This window comes from Cottoperca gobio, chromosome 5 (assembly GCF_900634415.1).
Source record: "Cottoperca gobio chromosome 5, fCotGob3.1, whole genome shotgun sequence".
Taxonomy (NCBI): Eukaryota; Metazoa; Chordata; class Actinopteri; order Perciformes; family Bovichtidae; genus Cottoperca; species Cottoperca gobio.
This window is the reverse complement of record NC_041359.1, coordinates 28405306-28427972: the sequence shown is the minus strand read 5'-3', so window position 1 is coordinate 28427972 and position 22667 is coordinate 28405306. Positions and strand designations below refer to the sequence as shown.

Sequence of the window (22667 nt, the reverse complement as noted above, 5' to 3'; positions counted from 1 at the left end):
TATTAAATGCAGGTGTTTCAGTGTTACAGGTGATTCATCAGTGTCACCTCTCACTCTGGCACTGTGGTCGGCTCAGCATTTCACGTTTGGATTCTTTCACACGCAGAAGTTTCAGTTCGTCGTTCTTCACGTCGGCTCAGAATATGTTTTAAAAATAACGCTCAAAGATTTGAACCTAAAACGTGTAAATAGTTTCACAAGACAAATCAAGCTCTATTGTACATTCTCGAGTATTAAACACGTCTTCCACGAACACTTCCGTCTCTACTCGATTTTATTACTGAGGGGAAATTAATCTCACTAATTAGTTTAACTGTTTCCTTTTTAGTGGTTATGAACCATTTAATAGTGTGTGTGTGTGTGTGTGTGTGTGTGTGTGTGTGTGTGTGTGTGTGTGTGTGTGTGTGTGTGTGTGTGTGTGTGTGTGTGTGTGTGTGTGTGTGTGTGTGTGTGTGTGTGTGTGTGTGGTATCTACACATTTTAAAAAGCAACTTAACGATTTAATATCTGCTGTTTGTTTACTCGTCGCAGTGAAACCACTTGTAATAAAAATGCAAATTAGAAGTAGATCTTTGCTTCCAGACAGTTTAAATAATGTCCGTGAATATGAACGCAGGGAAGTTTGTGTCACTTTTGAACTCTTAAAGGAAATGTGTATTTTCAAATGTTTTGTACAATAAAATGTACTTTGATCTCTTTTGTTCATGTTTTTTTCTACATTTCTTCAGTTCAGTGTCGAGGCGTCTCCGACGACAACACGCTTAAAGTTTATAGAAAAACTGAAATCATTTTTAGATTTGAGATTCAAAGTGTGATCGAAAGCTCCAGAACAGCCACTAAAGGGACCTGCTGATGAAACTCATGTGATGTGACAGAAAGCTCCAGAACAGCCACTAAAGGGACCTGCTGATGAAACTCATGTGATGTGACAGAAAGCTCCAGAACAGCCACTAAAGGGACCTGCTGATGAAACTCATGTGATGTGACAGAAAGCTCCAGAACAGCCACTAAAGGGACCTGCTGATGAAACTCATGTGATGTGCAGATAAAATTCCACCGTTTGTACATTTTAGTTGTAGAACGCAAAGTTTATTTTAACTTCAACGTGGAAGTTTAAATGTTCTCTTTGAGTTAAATGAGTTATTTAGTCCTGGAGATGTTCTGCACATCTTTAAATGATCGAAGCAGATACTGTCTGTTTCGTTAAACGTTATTATTAAAGGAGTTATGTTCTTGTGCATATACACATGTAAGTATTTCTTTAGATGGTGTGTCTGCAGGTTACATGACTCTTTAATCCTCTCTGGATGTTTCAGGACTCGTTATCCTCCTTCACGCAACGATCTGCTCTGGTGATGGAGAGGAGCTTCTCAAACCGCATCACTTGTTTTGGTTCCTCACATGGAGAAACTGCAGTTAATGTTACATTTCAACGTAAATTGTAAGAAACTCGGTCCATTTCTGCAATATCTGGACTAATAACTATTTATTTCTCCAGCCCAGATCCCTCCACTCCTTTATTTACAAACTTCAGTTCAATCAACACGTCCAGATTAATGTAATTAAAAGCTTGTTCCGTTAGTAGTTGAAGCGCTTTGAGCCAAAGAGAAGGTAGATGCTGTATTCATCCTGAGGGACATGTCAGAGGAAGTGCACATAATGAGCACTATATAAGCAGAAGACACAAACTACATGTTTCCCAATGATCATTATTAAAGCATCAGATCACAAGTACCACGTGTGGCCACAGGGGGCGCTGCTCAGCGCAGGGTGAAGGCTTCACGGGATGTGTGTGTGTGTGTGTGTGTGTGTGTGTCATGTTTCCTCATGTTACAGTGTGTTGTCTGAGCTTATCTCCACTGAGGAGCGGATGCTGCATCAGGAACAACTAAACGGTAAAGCAGATAAATATGTATCTATGTTTATAGATATGTAAACAAACAACTTTCAAAGCGTAGTGTGTGTGTGTGTGTGTGTGTGTGTGTGTGAGCTCATCAGTGTCTTCCGATACGTTTTTTAACCGCAGATGAAAAAGTAGCTTTTTTAAATCTAAACGGTAAAAAATGTAGATTGAAGGAAAAATATATGTGACTTTTAAAAGTTTCCTTTGGACGAGTCTGAAGTGATCATCCTAACAATGTGAGTGTTCTCCTGATGCACCTGATGCACCTGATGCACCTGATGCCCCCCTGCACCATCACAGGTCTACATGTTGCACTGAGTCTTTGTGGCCGGAGATGCTGACGACCCAGAGCCAGAACTGCTACCGAGAGCAGATCCAGAAGGAGATGTTGACCCGGTTGGCGTGGAAGAGCCGCTATAACCACCTGTACCCGTCCTGCCACGACCCCCGGCACAGCAGCGCAGAGCCGCCCCTCCTGCCCCTCCTGCCTGCAGACCCCCGGTGAGACGCCTTGTTACACCTGCAGTCACGTGACTTTCATGACACTCACATGTTGTGTTCCTCCCACCAGGGCGGTCCTGCCTCCTGTTACCAGGACAAACGGGAAGCTCGACCCTCTTCCTCCTCGTCTTCCTCCTCGTCTTCCTCCTCGTCCTCCTCCTGTGCTCTCTGTGGACGGGGAGGGGCGGCTCGATGTGCCCCCCCTAATGAGACCTGCCTCCCCCCAGACCAGACACGCTCTCTATCAGGACTCCTCGCACCACGTACGGAACTCTGGACTCTTAAAGGGACAGTTCGGATGTTTAGAAGTGTTACAGGTTCTGCTCCAGTCAGTGTTCCACGTGCAGCAGATGTTTGCAGCAGGTGTTTGCAGCAGGTGTTTGCAGCAGATGTTTACAGCAGGTGTTTACAGCAGGTGTTTGCAGCAGGTGTTTGCAGCAGGTGTTTGCAGCAGATGTTTACAGCAGGTGTTTGCAGCAGGTGTTTGCAGCAGGTGTTTGCAGCAGGTGTTTGCAGCAGGTGTTTGCAGCAGGTGTTTGCAGCAGGTGTTTGCAGCAGGTGTTTGCAGCAGATGTTTACAGCAGGTGTTTGCAGCAGGTGTTTGCAGCAGATGTTTACAGCAGGTGTTTGCAGCAGGTGTTTGCAGCAGGTGTTTGCAGCAGATGTTTGCAGCAGGTGTTTGCAGCAGATGTTTACAGCAGATGTTTACAGCAGGTGTTTGCAGCAGATGTTTACAGCAGGTGTTTGCAGCAGGTGTTTACAGCAGGTGTTTGCAGCAGGTGTTTGCAGCAGATGTTTGCAGCAGGTGTTTGCAGCAGATGTTTGCAGCAGATGTTTACAGCAGGTGTTTGCAGCAGGTGTTTGCAGCAGGTGTTTGCAGCAGATGTTTGCAGCAGGTGTTTGCAGCAGGTGTTTGCAGCAGGTGTTTGCAGCAGGTGTTTGCAGCAGATGTTTGCAGCAGGTGTTTGCAGCAGGTGTTTGCAGCAGGTGTTTGCAGCAGGTGTTTGCAGCAGGTGTTTGCAGCAGATGTTTGCAGCAGGTGTTTGCAGCAGGTGTTTGCAGCAGGTGTTTGCAGCAGGAAGCTCTGCACCGGTAGAGAATAGAGACGTGTTATACATATGTAATTCATACATAATTAAGCGTTCTGCCACCAGGCTGCTGGTTTAACCATCAGTCAGTCAGTTTGTGTCATTTTGTGACTTTATGTTTTAATAATAATATAATAATAATCTTTATTTGTATAGCACCTTTCATACAAGAATTGCAGCTTCAAAGCAAAAACAACAATTAGTACAGATTAGACAGAATAAGAGCATTTACAGAACAATCATCACAGTGTTGATGTAATGAGTCTGAAGCACCATTATAACAATAGCAGAATTAAAACAGTATAAATAACAGAATTAAAATAGTATAAATAACAGAATTAAAATAATATAAATAACAGAATTAAAACAGTATAAATAACAGAATTAAAATAGTATAAATAACAGAATTAAAATAATATAAATAACAGAATTAAAACAGTATAAATAACAGAATTAAAATAATATAAATAACAGAATTAAAATAATATAAATAACAGAATTAAAATAATATAAATAACAGAATTAAAATAATATAAATAACAGAATTAAAATAATATAAATAACAGAATTAAAATAGTATAAATAACATTGGAGATCATGCCTAGTATCTGTGCCGTAGTTAACGACCTCCTGAAACCACGTTCATCACCATTCTTGTAGATGTTTGAAAGGATCAGAGCCACATGTTGAAAGCATGAGATCCACAATGGGCCCCTGTGGCCCTTCAGCTGGTTTACTCCCTTTGCTACACATTCTTCAGAGTCTTCCCGTTTCATAAACAAACCCCAGTGTGTTAAGTTTTATGAAATCTATCGGTTAAAGACAGTTTTAAAGGGTCAGTTCACACAATAACACAAACTCCCTGATCAAGGCAGCGTCAGACCAGCACGTATTTAGCACTTAGTAAAATAACTAAATAAATACTTTAGACCGTGTGTGGGAGCTTATATGCAACATTTGAAACATAACCCAAATGATCGTACATGCCAAGAAAAACAAATATATAACTGCATGCAACGCAAAAGTAAATACAATTGTTTGATTTGTATTGTTTGAACATAATGTTTAAAAGTAAACTGGATGTGCTCTGCAGGGGAGAGGCCGCAGTCTGTACCTGCAGAGACGTGGACACGTCAGACCCGAGGAGAAGTTTGGCTTCCCTCTGCTCTCGTCCTGGGAGTACGGGTGGAGGCTGGGTGAGTTCTGCAGAAACATGAGATGATGGTGATGGTGGTGATGGTGATGGTGATGATGGTGATGGTGGTGGTGGTGGTGATGATGATGATGGTGGTGATGGTGATGGTGGTGGTGATGATGGTGATGGTGGTGATGGTGGTGGTGATGATGGTGATGATGGTGGTGATGATGGTGATGGTGGTGATGATGATGGTGATGGTGGTGGTGATGATGGTGATGGTGATGATGGTGATGGTGATGGTGATGGTGATGGTGGTGATGGTGGTGGTGATGATGGTGGTGGTGGTGATGGTGATGATGGTGATGGTGATGATGGTGGTGATGGTGGTGGTGATGATGGTGATGATGATGGTGATGGTGATGGTGATGAGGTGATGATATGGTGGTGGTGATGGTGATGGTGGTGATGATGGTGATGGTGGTGATGGTGATGATGATGGTGATGATGATGGTGGTGATGATGATGATGATGGCGATGATGATGGTGGTGATGATGATGATGGTGATGATGATGGTGGTGATGATGGCGATGATGATGGTGGTGATGGTGGTGGTGATGATGATGGTGATGATGATGGTGATGGTGATGGTGATGATGATGGTGATGGTGGTGATGGTGGTGGTGATGATGATGGTGATGATGATGGTGGTGATGATGATGATGATGATGATGATGATGGCGATGATGATGGTGGTGATGGTGGTGATGATGATGATGGTGATGATGGTGATGATGATGGTGATGATGATGGTGTTACAGACAGACTGAGGCTTTGTGACTTCATCTCTTCTGAAACTGCACAGCTCCACTTTAATGTACTCCTTTTCTTTTTTGTATTTTTATATTACTTTATAATAGTTTTTATAATATTTCCTCCAATATCTGCTGTGTTTATGTTTTATTAAATCATCATTATACACACAAGCAAAGTCCTTGTATGTGAAAAACTACTTGGCAATAAACTGAATTCTGATTTTATATGACAATTAAAAACACAATGAATTTACATTAAAAATTGAAGTCAGTCATAATTGCAATAAATGTCTGCACCAAGTTCTGGATTAAAACTGTCCGAACGTTTCTATCTGTGTGTATTTGAATTTAAACGGTTCTAGATTGAACTACAGAATAAATACGTCTGTCTGGGTTCATAGCGAGCGATCACCATATTGTTTAATATATTCTCTTCGTTTATTTTCTCCACATTAACGCTGTCTGCCTGGCTCCTCAGGTGACTACACTCTGGATTACAAAACGCCGTGCCGCGGCAAGTCTTCGGTGGTGAAGAGCACTTTCTACGCCAGGAACGGTGTGTTCAGCAGCCCGTCAGCCACCGACATGCTGGGCTGAAGTTCAGCCTCCAGACACCAGGGGGCGCTCTTTAATGAGAGATATGTGTGATAAACACATCTGGATTCTAATTTAATGGCCAACAACTCTAACTAAATGTTAAGTTATTATAAAGCATTTTGGGATAATTAGAAATGGCAACTTTTGGGGCACCATGTTGCTAAGTCCCGCCCCTTTGAACGCAGACCGGCCAATCATAGCGTAGCATCGGCTACTACACAGCTGCGCTCCGTCGACTCTATCACTATATCTCATTTCAGATTTTCAGGCTTGTTTTGTGGACTTTGATCTTAATTTACTTTAATGAATATATCTCGTTAGTGCGTGCCTCCTTCTGTCATCTGCAAACTGTTGTCAACCGTCTTTAAAAGGCTAAACATCAACAAATATAACTTGAAGCAGAATATTTGGTTAGATAAAAACATGTTGTGCATTTTGAAATGATCGAGTCTTTCATTCAATAAATGTTGACCTTTGAACTTTGGATGTTTGGATCACAGCGTCTGAACCATCACTGAAATTCTACAAATGGTATAATACTAATAATCCATGAGCTCATCTTTATCTGTGCATTCGTACCGGCTTCAAACACACCTGTCCGTTCCCCCGCACGCCTGTAAGGTTAAGTGTCTGCCAACCTGACGCCGTGTGGTGGATACGGTCTGTCGGTCAGAGACGTTCACCTGATGTCACTGGAGGAAATGTTGCACGCCACAACATTAAATATTCTATCACTAATCTGTCATTATGCTGCAACGCAGTTTTATTCTGTTGAACAGATGTTTTACTATGTAAAGTATAAACTTATTTAAGAAGAAGAAGAAGATCTGAGTAATACTGAGGTCACACGTGCACTAAAGCAGCATGCCGGGCGACATCCACCTGAAAGCTCAACGCAATGCAAAGATGTTATTTTTGTGCTTCGAGCACGCGACCCTTTGACCCTGCGACCCTTTGACCCTGCGACCCTTTGACCCTGCTACCCTTTGACCCTGCTACCCTTTGATCCTGCTACCCTTTGACCCTGCGACCCTTTGACCCTGCGACCCTGTGACCCTGCGACCCAGCGACCCTGCTCTGTAAGTATTCACAACAGATTGAACCAAATATATTGACGTGTAAATGAATGACATGAAAAGAAATCCCGCAGTGTGTAAAGTTCTTAAAGGTGACTCGTTTACTGAGCGATTTATTGTGCGAAAAATAAATGTAAAAAACAATCTTAAGTGCAACTTTTAATGAATTCTGCTGCTTTATTACAGAAGACACACATTTCATTACGAGGCTGTGAATGTCTGTGATGGTGTAAACGCTGGTTTAGTGGATCAGAGGCTCTCGCCGTTGGCGAAGATGAGGAAGCCGGTGAAGGTGTGGCTGGTGCTGCTCTGGACCGTCACGATGTTGTTGTACCTCGTGACCTGCAGAGAGACGGTGTCTCCGGTCTCCAGCTGCAGGACCGCCGAGCCCGAGGTGACCAGGTAACCCTCGGATGTGTCGCACAGCGTCATTTGACTGTCGCTGCCCTTCATCAGCTCCAGACACACCTGTGATCACACAAACACTCAGGTAGAAGACAAATAGAGTTTTATGGCTCTCTTGTGATGAGTAGTATTTATAGATCCTGTAAATACATCATGTTATTCATGTAAAAGGTAAATAAATAAAGCAGTAGTAAAGTATTAAGAATACAAATGGAAGGAGAAGCACGTCACTATCATACGGGAACACGTTTGTGGTTTTCAAGACAAAATGAGATCAACAGATGAGCTTTGTGAGACTCACTCGGCTCTTTGCTGAAATGTGATAACTGAAGAAGTAGATTCCTCCGACGACGCAGGTGAACGTCCCGTTTGTCAGCGACTCTCCCTGAAACCGTTCCTCCAGCTCCGGCAAAATCTGTCTGTTCACACAAACAGGTTTATCTTTTACTTGTTTTAACGTCTCTTCTACCTCCATCAACGTTTTGAGAACTTTGAAATGCAAATCTTATGACATGTTGTGTCTCCAGGACTCAAACACACGTTTCCGTAAGACACTGGTCAATTTGAGATTTTGGGCTTCTGTCAGACTAGAATCCAAAATACATATTTAGATGTTTATTTTACTAACTTTGTCTATTTGTGTCTGTTGATTTCTCATAAATTCAACAAAGGTTAGCATCTGATAAAGCCTCATTTGCATATTTAAACATAAAAATGGATAAAACCTATAATACAGAGAATGATTGTAATGAACTGGGAAGTTTCATGATGAAACCTATTGGTGATTTGTGTTTGCCCTGTACATCTGTAGTCTCCTTTAATGTATCCAAAAGAGGTTTTTTCCTGCCTTTAATTGTTGCTTATTTAGTCGTACATTTTTAATACTGCAAATATTCTTAAGATTTTAGGTTTTCAGGGTTTTAATGGTGGCGGTTTTAACCGTCACGCCGGCCTCATCATCTTGTTTCAACAGGAAATGAAACATTGACTCTCTGAGACTTTAAACCTTCGCAGCACTGACCGGTTGAAGTTGATGACCGTGTCGACCTCTGGTATGTGTGACATCACCCGTTTGTAGGAGAAGAAGGGTTTCTCTTGGTTGGAAGGGTTGAAGGGTCTCCCCTTTTCCCCCCTGAGGCCTGGATCACCGGGAGGCCCCGTAAGACCCACGTCCCCCTTTAGACCAGGCCGTCCTGGGGGGCCCTCCAGACCGAGGAGCCCCTTCTGGCCCCTGACGGGCTGCTCTGCCTCACCTGCTCGTACAGACAAGGTATCACAAGGTTGTTACTGTGAACTGACACTAAAGCTACATCCACACTGATACGCTTTGTTTTAAAACACGAAACCTTTGTTCATCAGCATCGACACTACGGAGACTTGTAAAGATGATGCGTTACAAGCAGCACCAATGGTATGAAATGTTACACACTTCCTGTCTCCTAAGTGGTCTAATGTATCTTATTTAGCTAACATCAGGTACACAGCTAACAAACATGTTTCGCATTACAAATATTAGTCAGGTAGGGCGTTTGCAAATGTTAGTTGATGTTAACTTAAAATTAAAGTTCCTTTGCTAAATTAAACAAATATGTGTTAAATGAATTAAACTTCAATAATTTGTTTGTCGACAAGTTGTTAAAATAACTTTATACAGTGAGAGTTAGAAAAGAAAAACATGTGACCAGCTCACCGGGGTCTCCCTTCTGTCCTGCCGGACCGTCCTGGCCGTTGGGCCCATGGGTGCCTGGTATCCCAGGGATCCCGTGGGTTCCCCCGCAGGACTGTGTGACGACTGGGGTGATGTGAACCAAGAGCAGAAACACTGCAGTACTGCAGCTCAGCCACTGGGGGGCCTGAGTGAACACACACACACAAACTTGTTTTTGTCACTTAGGAGGACTTACTTAAATCTTTAGGGGACATATGATGAAAACTCACTTTTTCAGTACTTGTGTTCATACAAAGTACGAGAAAAATAATGTGTTTTTAACATTAAAGGATGTAAACATAGTATAGTAGTAACCGTAAATTGCACGTTTAAACCCAAACCCTAAATATGACCTCAACTAAACACCAAGTCTTAACCCTAAGATGTAACGTTGTACCTTATGGGGACCAGCTCTATGTCCCCATAAGAAAGGTTTTCCTGTAGCTGACTCGATAGTCGTCTACGTTCACATATCACTATTTTGTGTTGTAATCAGAAAAACCCCAGACAAAACAAGTTGATAACATACATCAACAGGTTTCTATATCTTTTTTTAATACCTGCATTCTTGATTAGTTTCTATTACAAAGCACTTTGAGCTGCATGCTATGAAAAGTGCCATATAAATAAAGTTTATTATTATTATAACAGCCGTATGCAAATGGTACACAACGAAAAACAAAGTGATTTTCTCTCTCTGTCGACATATTTATGTTTTTCTTTGCCTGTTCTTTGGTTTTCTAAGAAACAAAAGTCTCACCATTTGCAGATAAAGCAGTCCCTCGTCTTGTGGTGGAGTGATACGCTGACGGAGAGCGGAGGTGAAGAGCTGTGCTCCTTCAGCTCCGTCAGGAAAAACAAACAGGAAGTGAAACAGATGTAGAGAGCATGATCGCCGCTCTGTGTTCACAATAATAATGTTTTTTTTGTATGTCTTTCCATACTTTAAGTGCATTTAGCTGATGACGGATATTTCTACTTAAAATATTTAACTTCACTTACATAAATGAATCTCAGGGGTTTGTATTCTATAAGCTTATCATTTGTAAAAGTATAAAGTAGTATTTTAATATTATAGCTGGAGTTCAGAACTATAAACTGTAGTTTAATTTAAAGCATCGTATTTATTTAAGCGTAGCATCATTGAGGGAAATTCAAGATGTTGTTATTGCTCTTTTTATATAATATATTGCTTGTATAGCAATATATTATATATATTATATATTATATATAATATATATATATATATATATTATAGTATAATATATTATATATATATATATATATAGTATGAATATATATATATTATATTATATATATTATCTATATATAAGATATTGCTTGTAAGCAATATATTATATATTATATATCATAATATATCATATCTATATATTTTATATATATCTCTCTATCTATATCTATCTCTATCTCTATATCTCTATATTATCTATCTTCTATCTATATCTATATCTATCCATCATCTATATTTCTGTCTCTATCTATCTCTCTCATCTATTCTCTCTATCTCTCTCTCTCTCTCTTCTCTCTCTCATCTCTCTATCTCTCTTCTATATTCTATCTTCTATCCTCTCTCTCTTCTTCTCTCTTCTCTCTCTCTCTCTATCTATCCTCTCCTCTCTCTCTCTCTCTCTTCTCTCTCTCTATCTCTCTCTCCCTCCTCTCTCTCTCTTCTCTATGCTTGTATTGCTCTGTAATATTCGTCCAAACCTGTTTTTGGGGTTTTTCTTCTGGAGAAATTCAATAAAAAGAAAATAAGATTTATTATGTTAATGATATTCTGTGTTTACTAACTTGAAATGCAATATAGAAGTAACATAACATTTAAATCCTGTTCATGTCTTTTATTCTTTGCGTTATATTTGCTTCATGTTCTCTGTGGGTTTGATTTTCATGTTCTGTGATTATTTTCAAAGCATTTATCTGACAAAGCAAATCGTCCGTCAAAGGAAGTGAAACACTCTGACTACAAGCGGAGAAAAACTCCACACGATGAAGAACTGATGATGAAGCATCGTTGAATGTTTCTGATTAAAAAAATATCTTTTTTCAAAATGTTTTTCTCTGAACTTCCTCTTTGTTGTTCCCGGCAGTTTGTCTCCGAGGCTGCATGTCGGTATCTGTTCCACAAAAGATTTCATTTCCTCAACAAAGAGCTTATCTTTTATTATTTTGTGAAATATGCCAGTTTGTCTTTCTTGGATCCTCTTTCCATTTCTCATTTAGTCAATGTTTTGTCTTGTGTTTCTGTGTTTGGGTCGACAATATAATAAACATGTTTTTAGGGGAAATGTCATCCCATAATCTGCAAATGTCCTTTTCTATGTTTGTCCGGATAATGTCGTAATGCCTGTTGAATTACCTATTTATTTTAACGTGGTGTCTCTCAATCAGAAAACAATAACATAAGATGGAGTTTGGTGCCGTCCTCTTTTCTCAGATTAATTTTTTTGTTCATTGTTCAGGAGGTTTTTACCGGCAGCAGAATCCTCCACAGAGGTCTCCTCCTCTCCTCTGGTGGTGCAGCAGCAGTGCATCATGGGAGTTCTGCTCTCCTCCTCTCCTCTGGTGGTGCAGCAGCAGTGCATCATGGGAGTTCTTCTCTCCTCCTCTCCTCTGGTGGTGCAGCAGCAGTGCATCATGGGAGTTCTGCTCTCCTCCTCTCCTCTGGTGGTGCAGCAGCAGTGCATCATGGGAGTTCTTCTCTCCTCCTCTCCTCTGGTGGTGCAGCAGCAGTGCATCATGGGAGTTCTGCTCTCCTCCTCTCCTCTGGTGGTGCAGCAGCAGTGCATCATGGGAGTTCTTCTCTCCTCCTCTCCTCTGGTGGTGCAGCAGCAATGCATCATGCTCTCTCCTCTCCCTCGGGTGGTGCAGCAGCAATGCATCATGGGAGTTCTTCTCTCCTCCTCTCCTCTGGTGGTGCAGCAGCAGTGCATCATGGGAGTTCTTCTCTCCTCCTCTCCTCTGGTGGTGCAGCAGCAGTGCATCATGGGAGTTCTTCTCTCCTCCTCTCCTCTGGTGGTGCAGCAGCAGTGCATCATGGGAGTTCTTCTCTCCTCCTCTCCTCTGGTGGTGCAGCAGCAGTGCATCATGGGAGTTCTTCTCTCCTCCTCTCCTCTGGTGGTGCAGCAGCGGTGCATCATGGGAGTTCTTCTCTCCTCTGATTCGAAGGTTAAACATCAGAGTTTCTCCTGCACGCTGTTCGGCTGCCGCTGACGTCTGTCAGCTTGTTTCTCTGAGAACTTCAGATCCGAGGACTAAAATCCTTCATCCTTCAAATACAGAGTTAAAAAGCATCAGGATGTAAAATGTGTCCGGTACAACAAAGATTATTTTCATTTTCTGATTTGGAATTCCCAAAAAACCCACAAGATACACATTTGTAGTTTTACAAAGTAGCTCACTGAAATCATCAGCCTGAGTAGGAATTAAAAAGTATTCTGCAGCTGTTTATTTGGGTTTTTGGGTTAAATTATCTGATGACAAACAGATAAAATCATTGTACCACATTGAATTGGGTCTGATATGAAATATGTAATTTATTCAAACTGTATTATAAACACATATAAATGTGAACTCTGTGTAAATAAACTATTAATTAAAAGTACTATGTTGGGGTTGACGGATCTTTTGAGGGTCACATCACAGTTTCTATTCCCGTTTTATTGTGACCTCAGACGCCAACGAGGCAATGCAACATAAAGCTGCAGTATTGTAGAAACAGGAATAACTTCACTTCATCCTGGACAGGAAGACAATCTGCTGCCCACTGTCTGAATATCTGATTATAAATAAGCTTAAAGATGTGTGGTGTTGGCATTTCTAATCTGATGCCTGCAATGCGCCAAAGGAGGATGAACTGAAGTGCGTCCAATGAGACGTGTCAATCATCGCTCTCAGTGCGTTCACTCCGGCTTTCACGGTAGTCGTGTCCTAATACAACATGATTCTTGGTATCTTCTCGTCTGGATGTTCAGCTGCGGACAGGAAAGCCCTGCAGAGAGTGATTAGGATGGCAGAGAAACCCGTTGGCTGCCCCCTCCCCTCTCTGGAACACATCTCCACCTCCCGCTGCCTCAGCAGAGCAAACAAGATAATAAAGGACTGCTCTCCCCCAGGTCACAGACTGCTCTCTCTCCTGCCTTCTGGGAGAAGATACAGGAGCTTCAAATCACGGACAAACAGACTAAAAAACAGTTTCTACCCCCGTCAGGCTGCTTAAAGGTAGGGTTTTGGTTTTAAAACAACCTTGTAGCATCCCAATTGTGGCACCGTCTGACCTGTGTAGACCCTCCCTCTGGCCTTTTAGCAAAACTACAGAAAGAAATGGTAGATTTTTTTTGGGGTGGTCTACACTGGGTGCCAGAGGGGGTGCTGTTTTTATCCAGAGAGGAGGGGGGACAGGGCCTTGTCCACCTGGCCAGCCGAACAGCCACTTTTAGACTTCAGTTTTTACAAAAATATCTTACCGGCCCGGCTGATTTGGTGTGGAGAGATGTGACCAGCTGCATTCTCAGACGTGTAAATAACCTGGGGCTGGATGCTGCTCTGTTTTTAACTGATTCTAATTTTTTAAGTTAAATGGGCTGCCTCCATTTTATCAGGGTGTTTTTAAGTCTTGGGCCCTTTTTAATCATAAAAGGTGTCCAATGTCGGACTCTCTGCACTGGTTGTTGAAGGAGCCTTTGATTTACAGAGCCAGGCTGGACGTCAGCAGCAGCAGCACACCCAGCCTGATGGTGGCGCTCTGCAGGTCCAGAACCCTGTGCTTGCAGCAACTGGTGGATGCAGTGGGGCCGGCGCTGAGTGATGCCCGAGCCCTGGGTTTTCTGCTGGGTCTGACCTCCGCTCGAGTGGCCGAGAGGATTCTGGAGCTGTGGAGCCAGAGGCTATCTGGGAAGGAGAAGAACCTAATAAAAGACTACAGTGACGGGAAGGCTTCTCCAGACCCAGCAGACCCTTTTCCAGAGATCAACCTGAGCCCAGGGCTGGGAGAACTGACCGGTCCCCTGCTCAAGGTCATTAACCCGGCAGGACTGACGCTGCACAGAGCCGACAAAAAGACTCTATATATGAACTGTGTCAAAAGCATCCACAAGAAAGGCCTGTGCAGCAGACCCTCCACTGTGTGGAGCAACAGACTGGGTTCAGGAAGTGGACCAAGCCCACAGTGGGGGGTTTCTTACAAACCTCCCCTAAAAAAGCGGACAGCCGACCTCCAGTGGAGGATTTTACATGGTGCCGTCGCTTGTAACGCTTTTATCTCCGTCATTAATCCCGCTGTTTTTAACAAGTGTCCATTCTGCAATTTACGTGAGACTGTATTCCATGTTTTTACTGAGTGTAAGAGACTCACAGAGTTCTTCTCTCTTTTAACATTTGTTTTTAGTCTGTTTAACGTAGTTTTTACCGAGAGTGTTTTTATCATGGGAGCTGCCTACAAAAAAGACAACAAAGAAAAGTGGCAGCTCCTAAACTTCCTCTCAGGAGAGAATAAAATGGCCATATACATTAGCAGGAAAAACAGAGTTGAGAACAGAGAGGGGCAGGAGTATAAATACATTTTTGATACGTTAATATGATTTTTTTCGTTCACTTTATTAGTAAAACTGTTTATTGTTTTAAGAATATGTAAATAAAGTGTTTTTGAAAAATCCAAAAAAAAATCTTTGTCTCTCTGTCTCTCTCTCTCTCCCCTCCCTGGGAAAGAAAAGGAGAGAGAAAGAAAGAGGAGAGAGAGAGAGAGAGAGAGAGAGAGAGAAGTAGAGAGAAAGGGAGAAGAGAGACGAGAAAGAAAGCGGGAGGAGACGAGCAAAGAGGTAGAGAGAAGAGAGAGAGAGAGAGAGAGAGAGAGGGAGAGAGAGAGAACGAAAGGGAGAGGAGAAAAGAAAGAGAGGAGAGAGAGGAGAAAAGAGAATAAGCAAAGATAAGAGAAAAGAAGAAAGAGGGGGAGAGAGGAAGAAAGAGGAGAGAGAGAGAGAGAGAGCGAGAGGAGAGCGCGCCCGGGAGCAAGCGCGGGAGAGAGAGGCGACACGAAGCGCGGCGGGCGAGGGGCGAGCGAGGGACAGCACGGGAAGAGCTGAGACCGAGTAGGGAGCGAGAGACAGACAGGAGCGAGAGCCAGCCCGCGACGAGAGAGGAGAGAGAGAGAGAGAGAGAGAGAGAGAGAAGAGAGATAGGGGGGAGACGAGAAGAAAGGGAAGAGAAAGGACGAGAGAAGAGAGAGGAGAGAGGAGAGAGAGAGAGGAGAGAGAAAGGGGAGAGAAGAGAGAGGGGAAGAGAGAGAGAGGAAGAGAGAAGAGAAAGAAAGGGAGGAGGAATGGGGGAGAGAGGGAGATAGGGCGGGGGATGTGGTAGTGGGATATATAAATACATTATCTATACACACTGTTGTCTCTCCCTCCATCTGTCTATCCACTCTCTCCCTCTATCTCTCTCTATCTCTCATCTCTCTCTCACTCTATCTCTCTCCCTCTCTCTCTCTCTCCCCTCCCCTGGGCTCTCTCCCTCCCTGTCTCTCTGCTCTATCTCTGGTTCTCTCTCTCTCCTCCCTGTCTTCTCCTCTCTCTCTCTCTCGCTCTCTCTCTCTCTCTATCCTATCTATATCTACAGGGATGTATCTCTCCCTACCTGTCGGTTCTCTCTCTCTCCCTCCCTGTTTGTCTCTCTCCTCCCTCTGTCTCTCCCTCTCTCTCCTCTCTCTCTCTCTCTCTCTCTCTCTCCCTGTCTCTCTCCCTCCCTCTGTCTCTCCCTGTCTCTCTCCCATCACTATTCTCTCCCTACCCTATCTACCGATCTCTCTCTTTCCCGCTCTCTCTCTCTCTCTCTCTTACATCCCTGTCTCTCTCCCTCTCTCCCTCTCTCTCTCTCTCTCCTCTCTCTCTCTCTCTCTCTCCCTCCCTGTCTCTCTCCCTCCCTCTGTCTCTCCCTCTCTCCCTCTCTCTCCTCTCTGTCTCTATCTCTCTCTCTCTCTCTCTCTCTCCCTCCCGATCTCAATAACTTCCCATATTTGCAGAACTACATACAACCGGCTCAAAACGTAAGCTGCTGGTTCTTTGGCTTCCTCCTCCGGCTGCAGCTTCACTTCAGTTTGCTTTGAACTCTTTGAGGTGGTTTTATATTCTTCTGTCTGTTGTCTCAGGTGAGTTTTACACATTCATTTACATTTATCTTTTCATGTCTATGTGTTGAATACAGTTTACTAGATTGTATTGTGCAGCAGACGATTTCCTTCTCTCTTTCCTCCGCACTCTTGTCTCCTCCTTATTTCCTTCTCTCTCCTTTTCTTCTTCTCTCCTCGTCTGCTCTCATCTCTCCTCGTCTCCTCTCATCTCTCTTCGTCTCTTCTCATCTCTCCTCGTCTCCTTTCATCTGTCCTCCTCTCATCTGTCCTTGTCTCCTCTCATCTGTCCTCGTCTCCTCTCATCTGTCCTCGTCTCCTCTCATCTGTCCTCGTCTACTCTCATCTCTTCTCGTCTTCTCTCATCTCTCCTCGTCTCCTCTCATCTGTCCTTGTCTCCCTGTCAGCTTCCTCGTCATGCTCCATCGTTGCTTTCTCGTAATCGGTGTCCTGCTCTCATTCGCCACCTCTCGGCTGGTGGCGATGGAGTCCTGTCCGGCGACAGGGATGCCTGGGATGCCAGGTAAGTGCACACAGGTGTAAATACCATAGCCTGTATATAAGAAGTGGACATAGTCACCGTGACGTCACTTTCATGAACTGAAAACACAGTGAAAGGGTTAAAGTTGTGAGACAAAAACACGGACAACAGAAAACGAGCTATAGAGACCATAAAGTCATCAGGAACATGTTCACTGAGGTTTTTTAAAAATCTGTCTTTCCCTACTCAGGTATTCCTGGGCTGCCAGGCAGAGACGGTCGTGACGGACACTACGGACAGAAAGGACAGTCAGGTAAACCGAGTCGTTTGGAGCAGCCACACCGATTCAGTTTCTACACATACAGAAATGCATTGCCACCTCAGGTTTCGTTAGTTGTTATGTACAATGATCAGCTTGTTGATGTTTACAGGAGCAGCGTGGCACGGCGGGCCTCGGCCCTCAGAAGGGAGAGAAGGGAGAGGCGGGCCCGACGGGGTTTCTTGGTAAACGAGGACAGAGCGGGGGAAGCGGGTGAAGGAGGACCCTCGGGGATGGTTGGACCTTTAGGGGAACCCGGAGAGAACAAGGGTGTGTGATCAGTTGAATAATCTTTAAAACTGTTGGAATCTAGTGACACTTAATTTAAGGTGACTTTAAATATTCCATTTGATTTTACATGATGCGTTTTTTTTAAATAACTGAACTTCAGGACTGTTGGAGTCCAACAGCAGGCGGCCTTCAGCGTGGCCCGAGGAACCAACGAATACCCGGAGAGATCTAACGTCATTCGTTTCACCAACGTCATCACCAACATCAACGATGACTACGACACCGCGACAGGACACTTCAGGTGAGAAGAAACACACGTTTGCTTATCGTGTCAGACAGAATGTGAAAGAATTTATGCGATCATTAAACAAAGTTTGGAGTCAGAAGTATTTTAATATCAGATTAAACTATTTTGGATGCGGTCAGTGTTCAGTGTTACATATTGAAATGTAAACAAGACAAAGAGTCCACAGCTATGCTAGCTGCTCCGTCAGGCTGTTTTAGAAAGTGTGGTACTTTGAGCTAAATGCTAATGCTAGATTGATCACAAAGACGATGTTAACATGTCGATGTTTAGCAGGTATAATGTCCTCAGTTCACCATCTTAGTTGAGCATGTTAGCATGTTCAATTAGCACTAAACACAAAGCTCAGCTGACATTGATGGTAACCTCATTAGTGTTGCAGTTATAGTTAATATATACAGTGCTGCAGGGATGACACATTTGTGTAGCCCAACGTAGAAGTTAGCATCGCACTGGTTCACTCGACAATAATCCTCTTGAGGGGGACCATGAATGACTGAATTTAATGCCATTACAATTAATCCAAAAGTTGTTGAGACGTTTCACTCAAATGTCAACCTCATGGTGGCGCTAGAGGAAAGGTCAGAGGATCCACACAGTCAGCAGGATTCATCCTCTGGGGATCACGAATGTTTGTTTTGGACCAAAGTCGTAACAAGTAAAGCAAAATGTTCAAGGTGCACGACCAGAAAAATCTACTTTCAGTGATTGAATCGTTTGTGTTGTAGGTGTCGGGTCTCGGGAACGTACTTCTTTGTGTACCACGCCTCTTTAGACGAACGGCTGTGTGTGCTGATGAAGCTCGACCAAAAGCTGCTGACATCGTTCTGTGATCATCGGCGCACCAGGAGACAAGTATAAAACTTTACTACGGATACATTAATGTGCCAACAAATACTCAGGGAACGTATTCACAACGCTTCCTCGTACAAAGACAATGTGTTTTCTGTGACAATGTGAGCCCTTCAGTGAGCTGGGGAGGACTTTAAGAGTTTGTTGAGCAGAGTAAAACATGGCCTGTCTGCTGGTTTATGGTAGATTTACGTTCCAATTTATATAAAGCTGGAGATGGTACAGTCACAATGTTTTTGAATACGTCTTCTGGTGTTTATGAAAGGTGAGATTTGACAGAAGCTCACAATGTTGCCGCCGTACAGGACATGAGTAAATGTAATGAGTGGCAGTACTTTCCTTCTCAGACGCACTCGTAACTACTAAATATATTAATTCTTACCTTTCGGCTGAGTCCAGGTGACTTCAGGGAGCCTGGCGGTCTACGTGTCCAGGATCAGGAGGTTTGGCTGGAGACTAAAGACTACAGAGGGATGAGAGGAAAACGTGAAGGTTACAGCATCTTCTCCGGCTTCCTGTTGCACCCTCACTGACCGCCAGGATGGGAAACACAAAACTGCTTTTGTCCTCAACGTCCAATAAACAGTTTTACACTTTATTGATTAATGTCTTATTTCCTTCACACTTATTTACATTAAATATTTCACATTTTACATTTCATTTTCTTTCATCTATCTCATTGCACCGCCTAAAGTTGCCTTTAAATGTATAAGTATTCCCTTATTACCTTTTTTACTCCGCAAATTTGGATTTGAAGTCTCTTAAAGCTGAAATAATTTGTGGGACATAAAACAATGGCTGAATCTATGTTGACTGAAGTTAAAAGTTAAGAGTTAAAGCCTTTTATTATCATTATACAAAAAGTACAACGAGATTCAGAATCTGTCTCAGTGTGCAAAAAATACAAAGACATAAAAAACACGGCAGTAGGGACCGACAACATAAACAATCATACAATAAATAGTTAAAAATATTGATATAAAATAGTTTTATACTTTTTAAAAGTGCATTCAGAGTGTGTATATGTGTGAAGATGGTTATGGTTATTGCATTAGGTGTGGTGGTTAAAGCCGTCGCTGTGCGTCTCATGTAAAAAAAAGGACATCAAGTATCCATGGCTGAGATTTTAAAATAATCTCACCCTGAATCGTTGAGCTACGGACTTAACGTCACGTCATCAGTAAAACCTTTAGTTTCACATGGTACACAACACGTCTCCTGGGTGAAAGATGTTTGTCTCACTTCTAGCCTGCAGACCTAAGCGCTCTTAATTCTGCGTCCGCTGCTCTGAGCGTCTCATAGTCTCATAGTCACGGTTTACATTGGAGTAACTAGAAAGCCCGGTGCGTTTCATACAGACGCTAAAGATGTCTTGTGCGTCAGCATCAAGACGACGATGCCCACTGCCCAAGCTTCGCTGTATGCAGCCCTGGGAGTGAGATGAGAATCGATCTTACTAAGTATTGTGTATCACAGCCTGATGGATCTCCTTCCTCTGAGACATAGAGCTCCAATGTTGTATATTAACACATCAGAGAGACACCACATGTTCCTTCACTACCACAAACACACACTGTACTTTATTTTGACTCAATCCCACACACAACCGTCCTGCCGACACAAATAGTCCCAAACAAATGCACTAATTTCCTCCTGTTTGTTTGCTAAAAACCAACAGTGACCAGCCGTTTTAGGTAATTACAGAGCCTTTTAAAACATAATGAAACTATATATATTTGCGAGATATTTATAGATATATATATCTATATATATATTTGTATATCTTCAGTCGGAGCCAGGAGACGTGCGGCTGAGAGCTCCGGACAGAGTCACTGAGTTGGTTTTGATCTTTTCCTGGGATTTGTTGACAATAACTAAAATGCAGAATAACAGCACAATGTGCTGATAGAGCAAGAGGAGGTCAGGTGGGAGCAAAGTGTCAAAAGTTTACCAAAAAGAAGAAGTGTGCAAAAAAACAGAAATGTTTCACTTCCATAACCTTCAGAGGAGTCGCATGAAACTGTATGAATTCATTATGGGAGAAAAAAACATTGAGCCTTTGAGTCTCTCTAAAATATATCTCCTCTACTGAAGTCATTAGTTTGATTGCAGAGATGAAAGTGTTAAATTAGTTTGTGCATTGATGACATTTTGATCTGCGTCCAGGACGTGCTTAGCCTAGCTTAGCACAAAGAATGGAAGCAGAGGGAAACTGCTAGCCTAGCTCTGTTGATCTTCTCACCTGATTCTAAGTGTAAACATTTAATGTGAATTGTACAAAATAATGAAAGTAAAACAGGGCTATATGAGGCTGCTTTTGTTATGTTAGTATTACAAAAGCAATGTTTTATTATCTTTTATGTGTATTTGTGTGGTATAAGTTGAATTTGGTGAAGTTAATGTGTTCTAGTTTATATTGCTTGTGTATTCAAAGGTCACTAAGAGTCTAAAATCATTATTCTACAAACACACAATAAAGTGTAACATATAACAACACGTGGCTCATTCGTTCACACTGTAGTAGCCGGCGTTGAAAATATAGTTATTTATGCACAAAACTGCAACCGCACATTCCTGCTGGATTATTTTGCAGCGTGCGTTCTGGACTTTTGATAATTGCCATCTTGATAAAAATGGTGAAAGTTGTAAAATCCTGTCTGAGTTTTACAAACTGCAGTGTTTTAATATCTGATAACACTTTAAACACATTTATCTGTTACTTCCTGGATCATTTTTCTCCAAATTTCTGAGGGCATTCTAATGTTTAGAAAAGTAACTAAGTACATTTACCACTAAAGTACTAAAGTACATATTTGAGGTACTTTACCAGAGTATTGAAATGTTTTGCTACGTTACACTTCTACTTCACTACATTTTGGACGCATATACTGTAGTTTTAACTTGTTAACTTTAGTTACTTGACATATTTAGATTATCAATACAGAATATGAATCAACTAATACATTATGTATTATTATAGGTCACCCTGCAGTATATAAAGTAATTCAAATAAGCTCCTCCTTCACCAGCTGCAACATTAAAGTGATGAACACATGAATGCATCAATAATTATAATCCATGAATATAACAAATATTATTTTGAGCCATTCTGTATAATGGGTACTTTTACTTTTGGTACTTTATCTTGATGAAAGTACTTTTGCTAAAGTAACATTTAGAATGCAGGACTTTTACTTACTTGTGAACTACGATGACCTCGAAGCAACAACAGTGAGGATACCTTTAAATGAACCACACACACCCAGCCTCAATGATACACTTTAATGTTGTTTTAAATGCATGTACAGTAAGCAGATCAAAACAAATTACAAAAGATTCACAAATATTACTGTATTGTGATGAATTTCCCCTCTGAAAACAGCTTTTTTGTTTTAGAAATGGGAATTTAAAATGTGTGTTGAGGAATTATTACGATTGGACTTTATTCTGGATTAGAGAAGAGCAGGAAGCCGCTGAAGATGATCTGTTTTTCCTGAGTGTCTCTTGTTTCAGCGTCTCTCTGCTGTTCCTTAAAGGACTCGAGCCAAACCTTCTGCCTGGCCACCAGCTGCAGGACCAACGCCGCCCGACAGCACCTGAAACAGCCAATCACAGCTCGGCTTGTAACTACATTTATGTGAAAACAGAGCATGATGCACAGAGCACCACAGAGCTCCTCAGAGCTCCACAGAGCTCCACAGAGCACCACAGAGCTCCTCAGAGCTCCACAGAGCTCCACAGAGCACTACAGAGCTCCACAGAGCACTACAGAGCTCCTCAGAGCACTACAGAGCTCCTCAGAGCTCCACAGAGCTCCACAGAGCTCCACAGAGCACCACAGAGCACTACAGAGCACCACAAAGCACCACAGAGCTCCACAGAGCACCACAGAGCACCACAGAGCTCCACAGAGCACTACAGAGCTCCACAGAGCACTACAGAGCACCACAAAGCACCACAAGCACCACAAAGCTCCACAGAGCACCACAGAGCTCACAGAGCTCCACAGAGCACTACAGAGCTCCACAGAGCACCACAGAGCTCCACAGAGCTCCACAGAGCACTACAGAGCTCCACAGAGCTCCACAGAGCTCCACAGAGCACTACAGACCA

At 42.6% G+C, this 22667-nt stretch overlaps 3 protein-coding genes across 3 annotated transcripts in view; 1 reads left to right on the top strand and 2 right to left on the bottom strand.

Annotated features, from left to right (window-relative positions):
• Positions 1-7262: 7262 nt before the first annotated feature.
• c1qb (complement component 1, q subcomponent, B chain) lies at positions 7263-10145 on the bottom strand. The gene is made up of 5 exons (XM_029431939.1): positions 9990-10145; positions 9212-9374; positions 8543-8774; positions 7823-7940; positions 7263-7584 (listed from the first exon to the last, which is right to left on the bottom strand). The coding sequence occupies exons 1-5, from the start codon at positions 9990-9992 to the stop codon at positions 7366-7368; spliced, it is 735 nt and encodes a 244-aa protein (XP_029287799.1). The 5' UTR covers positions 9993-10145; the 3' UTR covers positions 7263-7365.
• A 6117-nt stretch (positions 10146-16262) lies between these two features.
• Positions 16263-19152, top strand: c1qc (complement component 1, q subcomponent, C chain). Its single transcript, XM_029431918.1, is given in 10 exon segments — positions 16263-16388; positions 16775-16890; positions 17099-17161; positions 17280-17296; positions 17298-17369; positions 17371-17441; positions 17559-17699; positions 18431-18557; positions 18954-18984; positions 18987-19152. Coding segments are annotated over 9 exon segments (729 nt in total). The 5' UTR covers positions 16263-16388; positions 16775-16784; the 3' UTR covers positions 19088-19152.
• Positions 19153-21817: 2665 nt separating this feature from the next.
• The window catches only part of LOC115008471 (complement C1q subcomponent subunit A), an 11046-nt gene continuing 10196 nt past the window's right edge, over positions 21818-22667 (bottom strand). Inside the window, 2 exon segments of the mRNA XM_075074124.1 lie at positions 21818-22131; positions 22133-22150. Of these exon segments, the coding sequence (XP_074930225.1) occupies positions 21997-22131; positions 22133-22150 (153 nt within the window). The 3' untranslated portion in view covers positions 21818-21996.

Bases quoted from the DNA above. Each gene is read 5' to 3' on its own strand.
- c1qb (XM_029431939.1), bottom strand. The intron at 8,775-9,211 runs GTGAGCTGGTCA...CTGTACGAGCAG, and splicing joins AGGACAGAAGGGAGACCCCG to GTGAGGCAGAGCAGCCCGTC. The intron at 7,585-7,822 runs GTGAGTCTCACA...GTGTGATCACAG, and splicing joins ACATTTCAGCAAAGAGCCGA to GTGTGTCTGGAGCTGATGAA.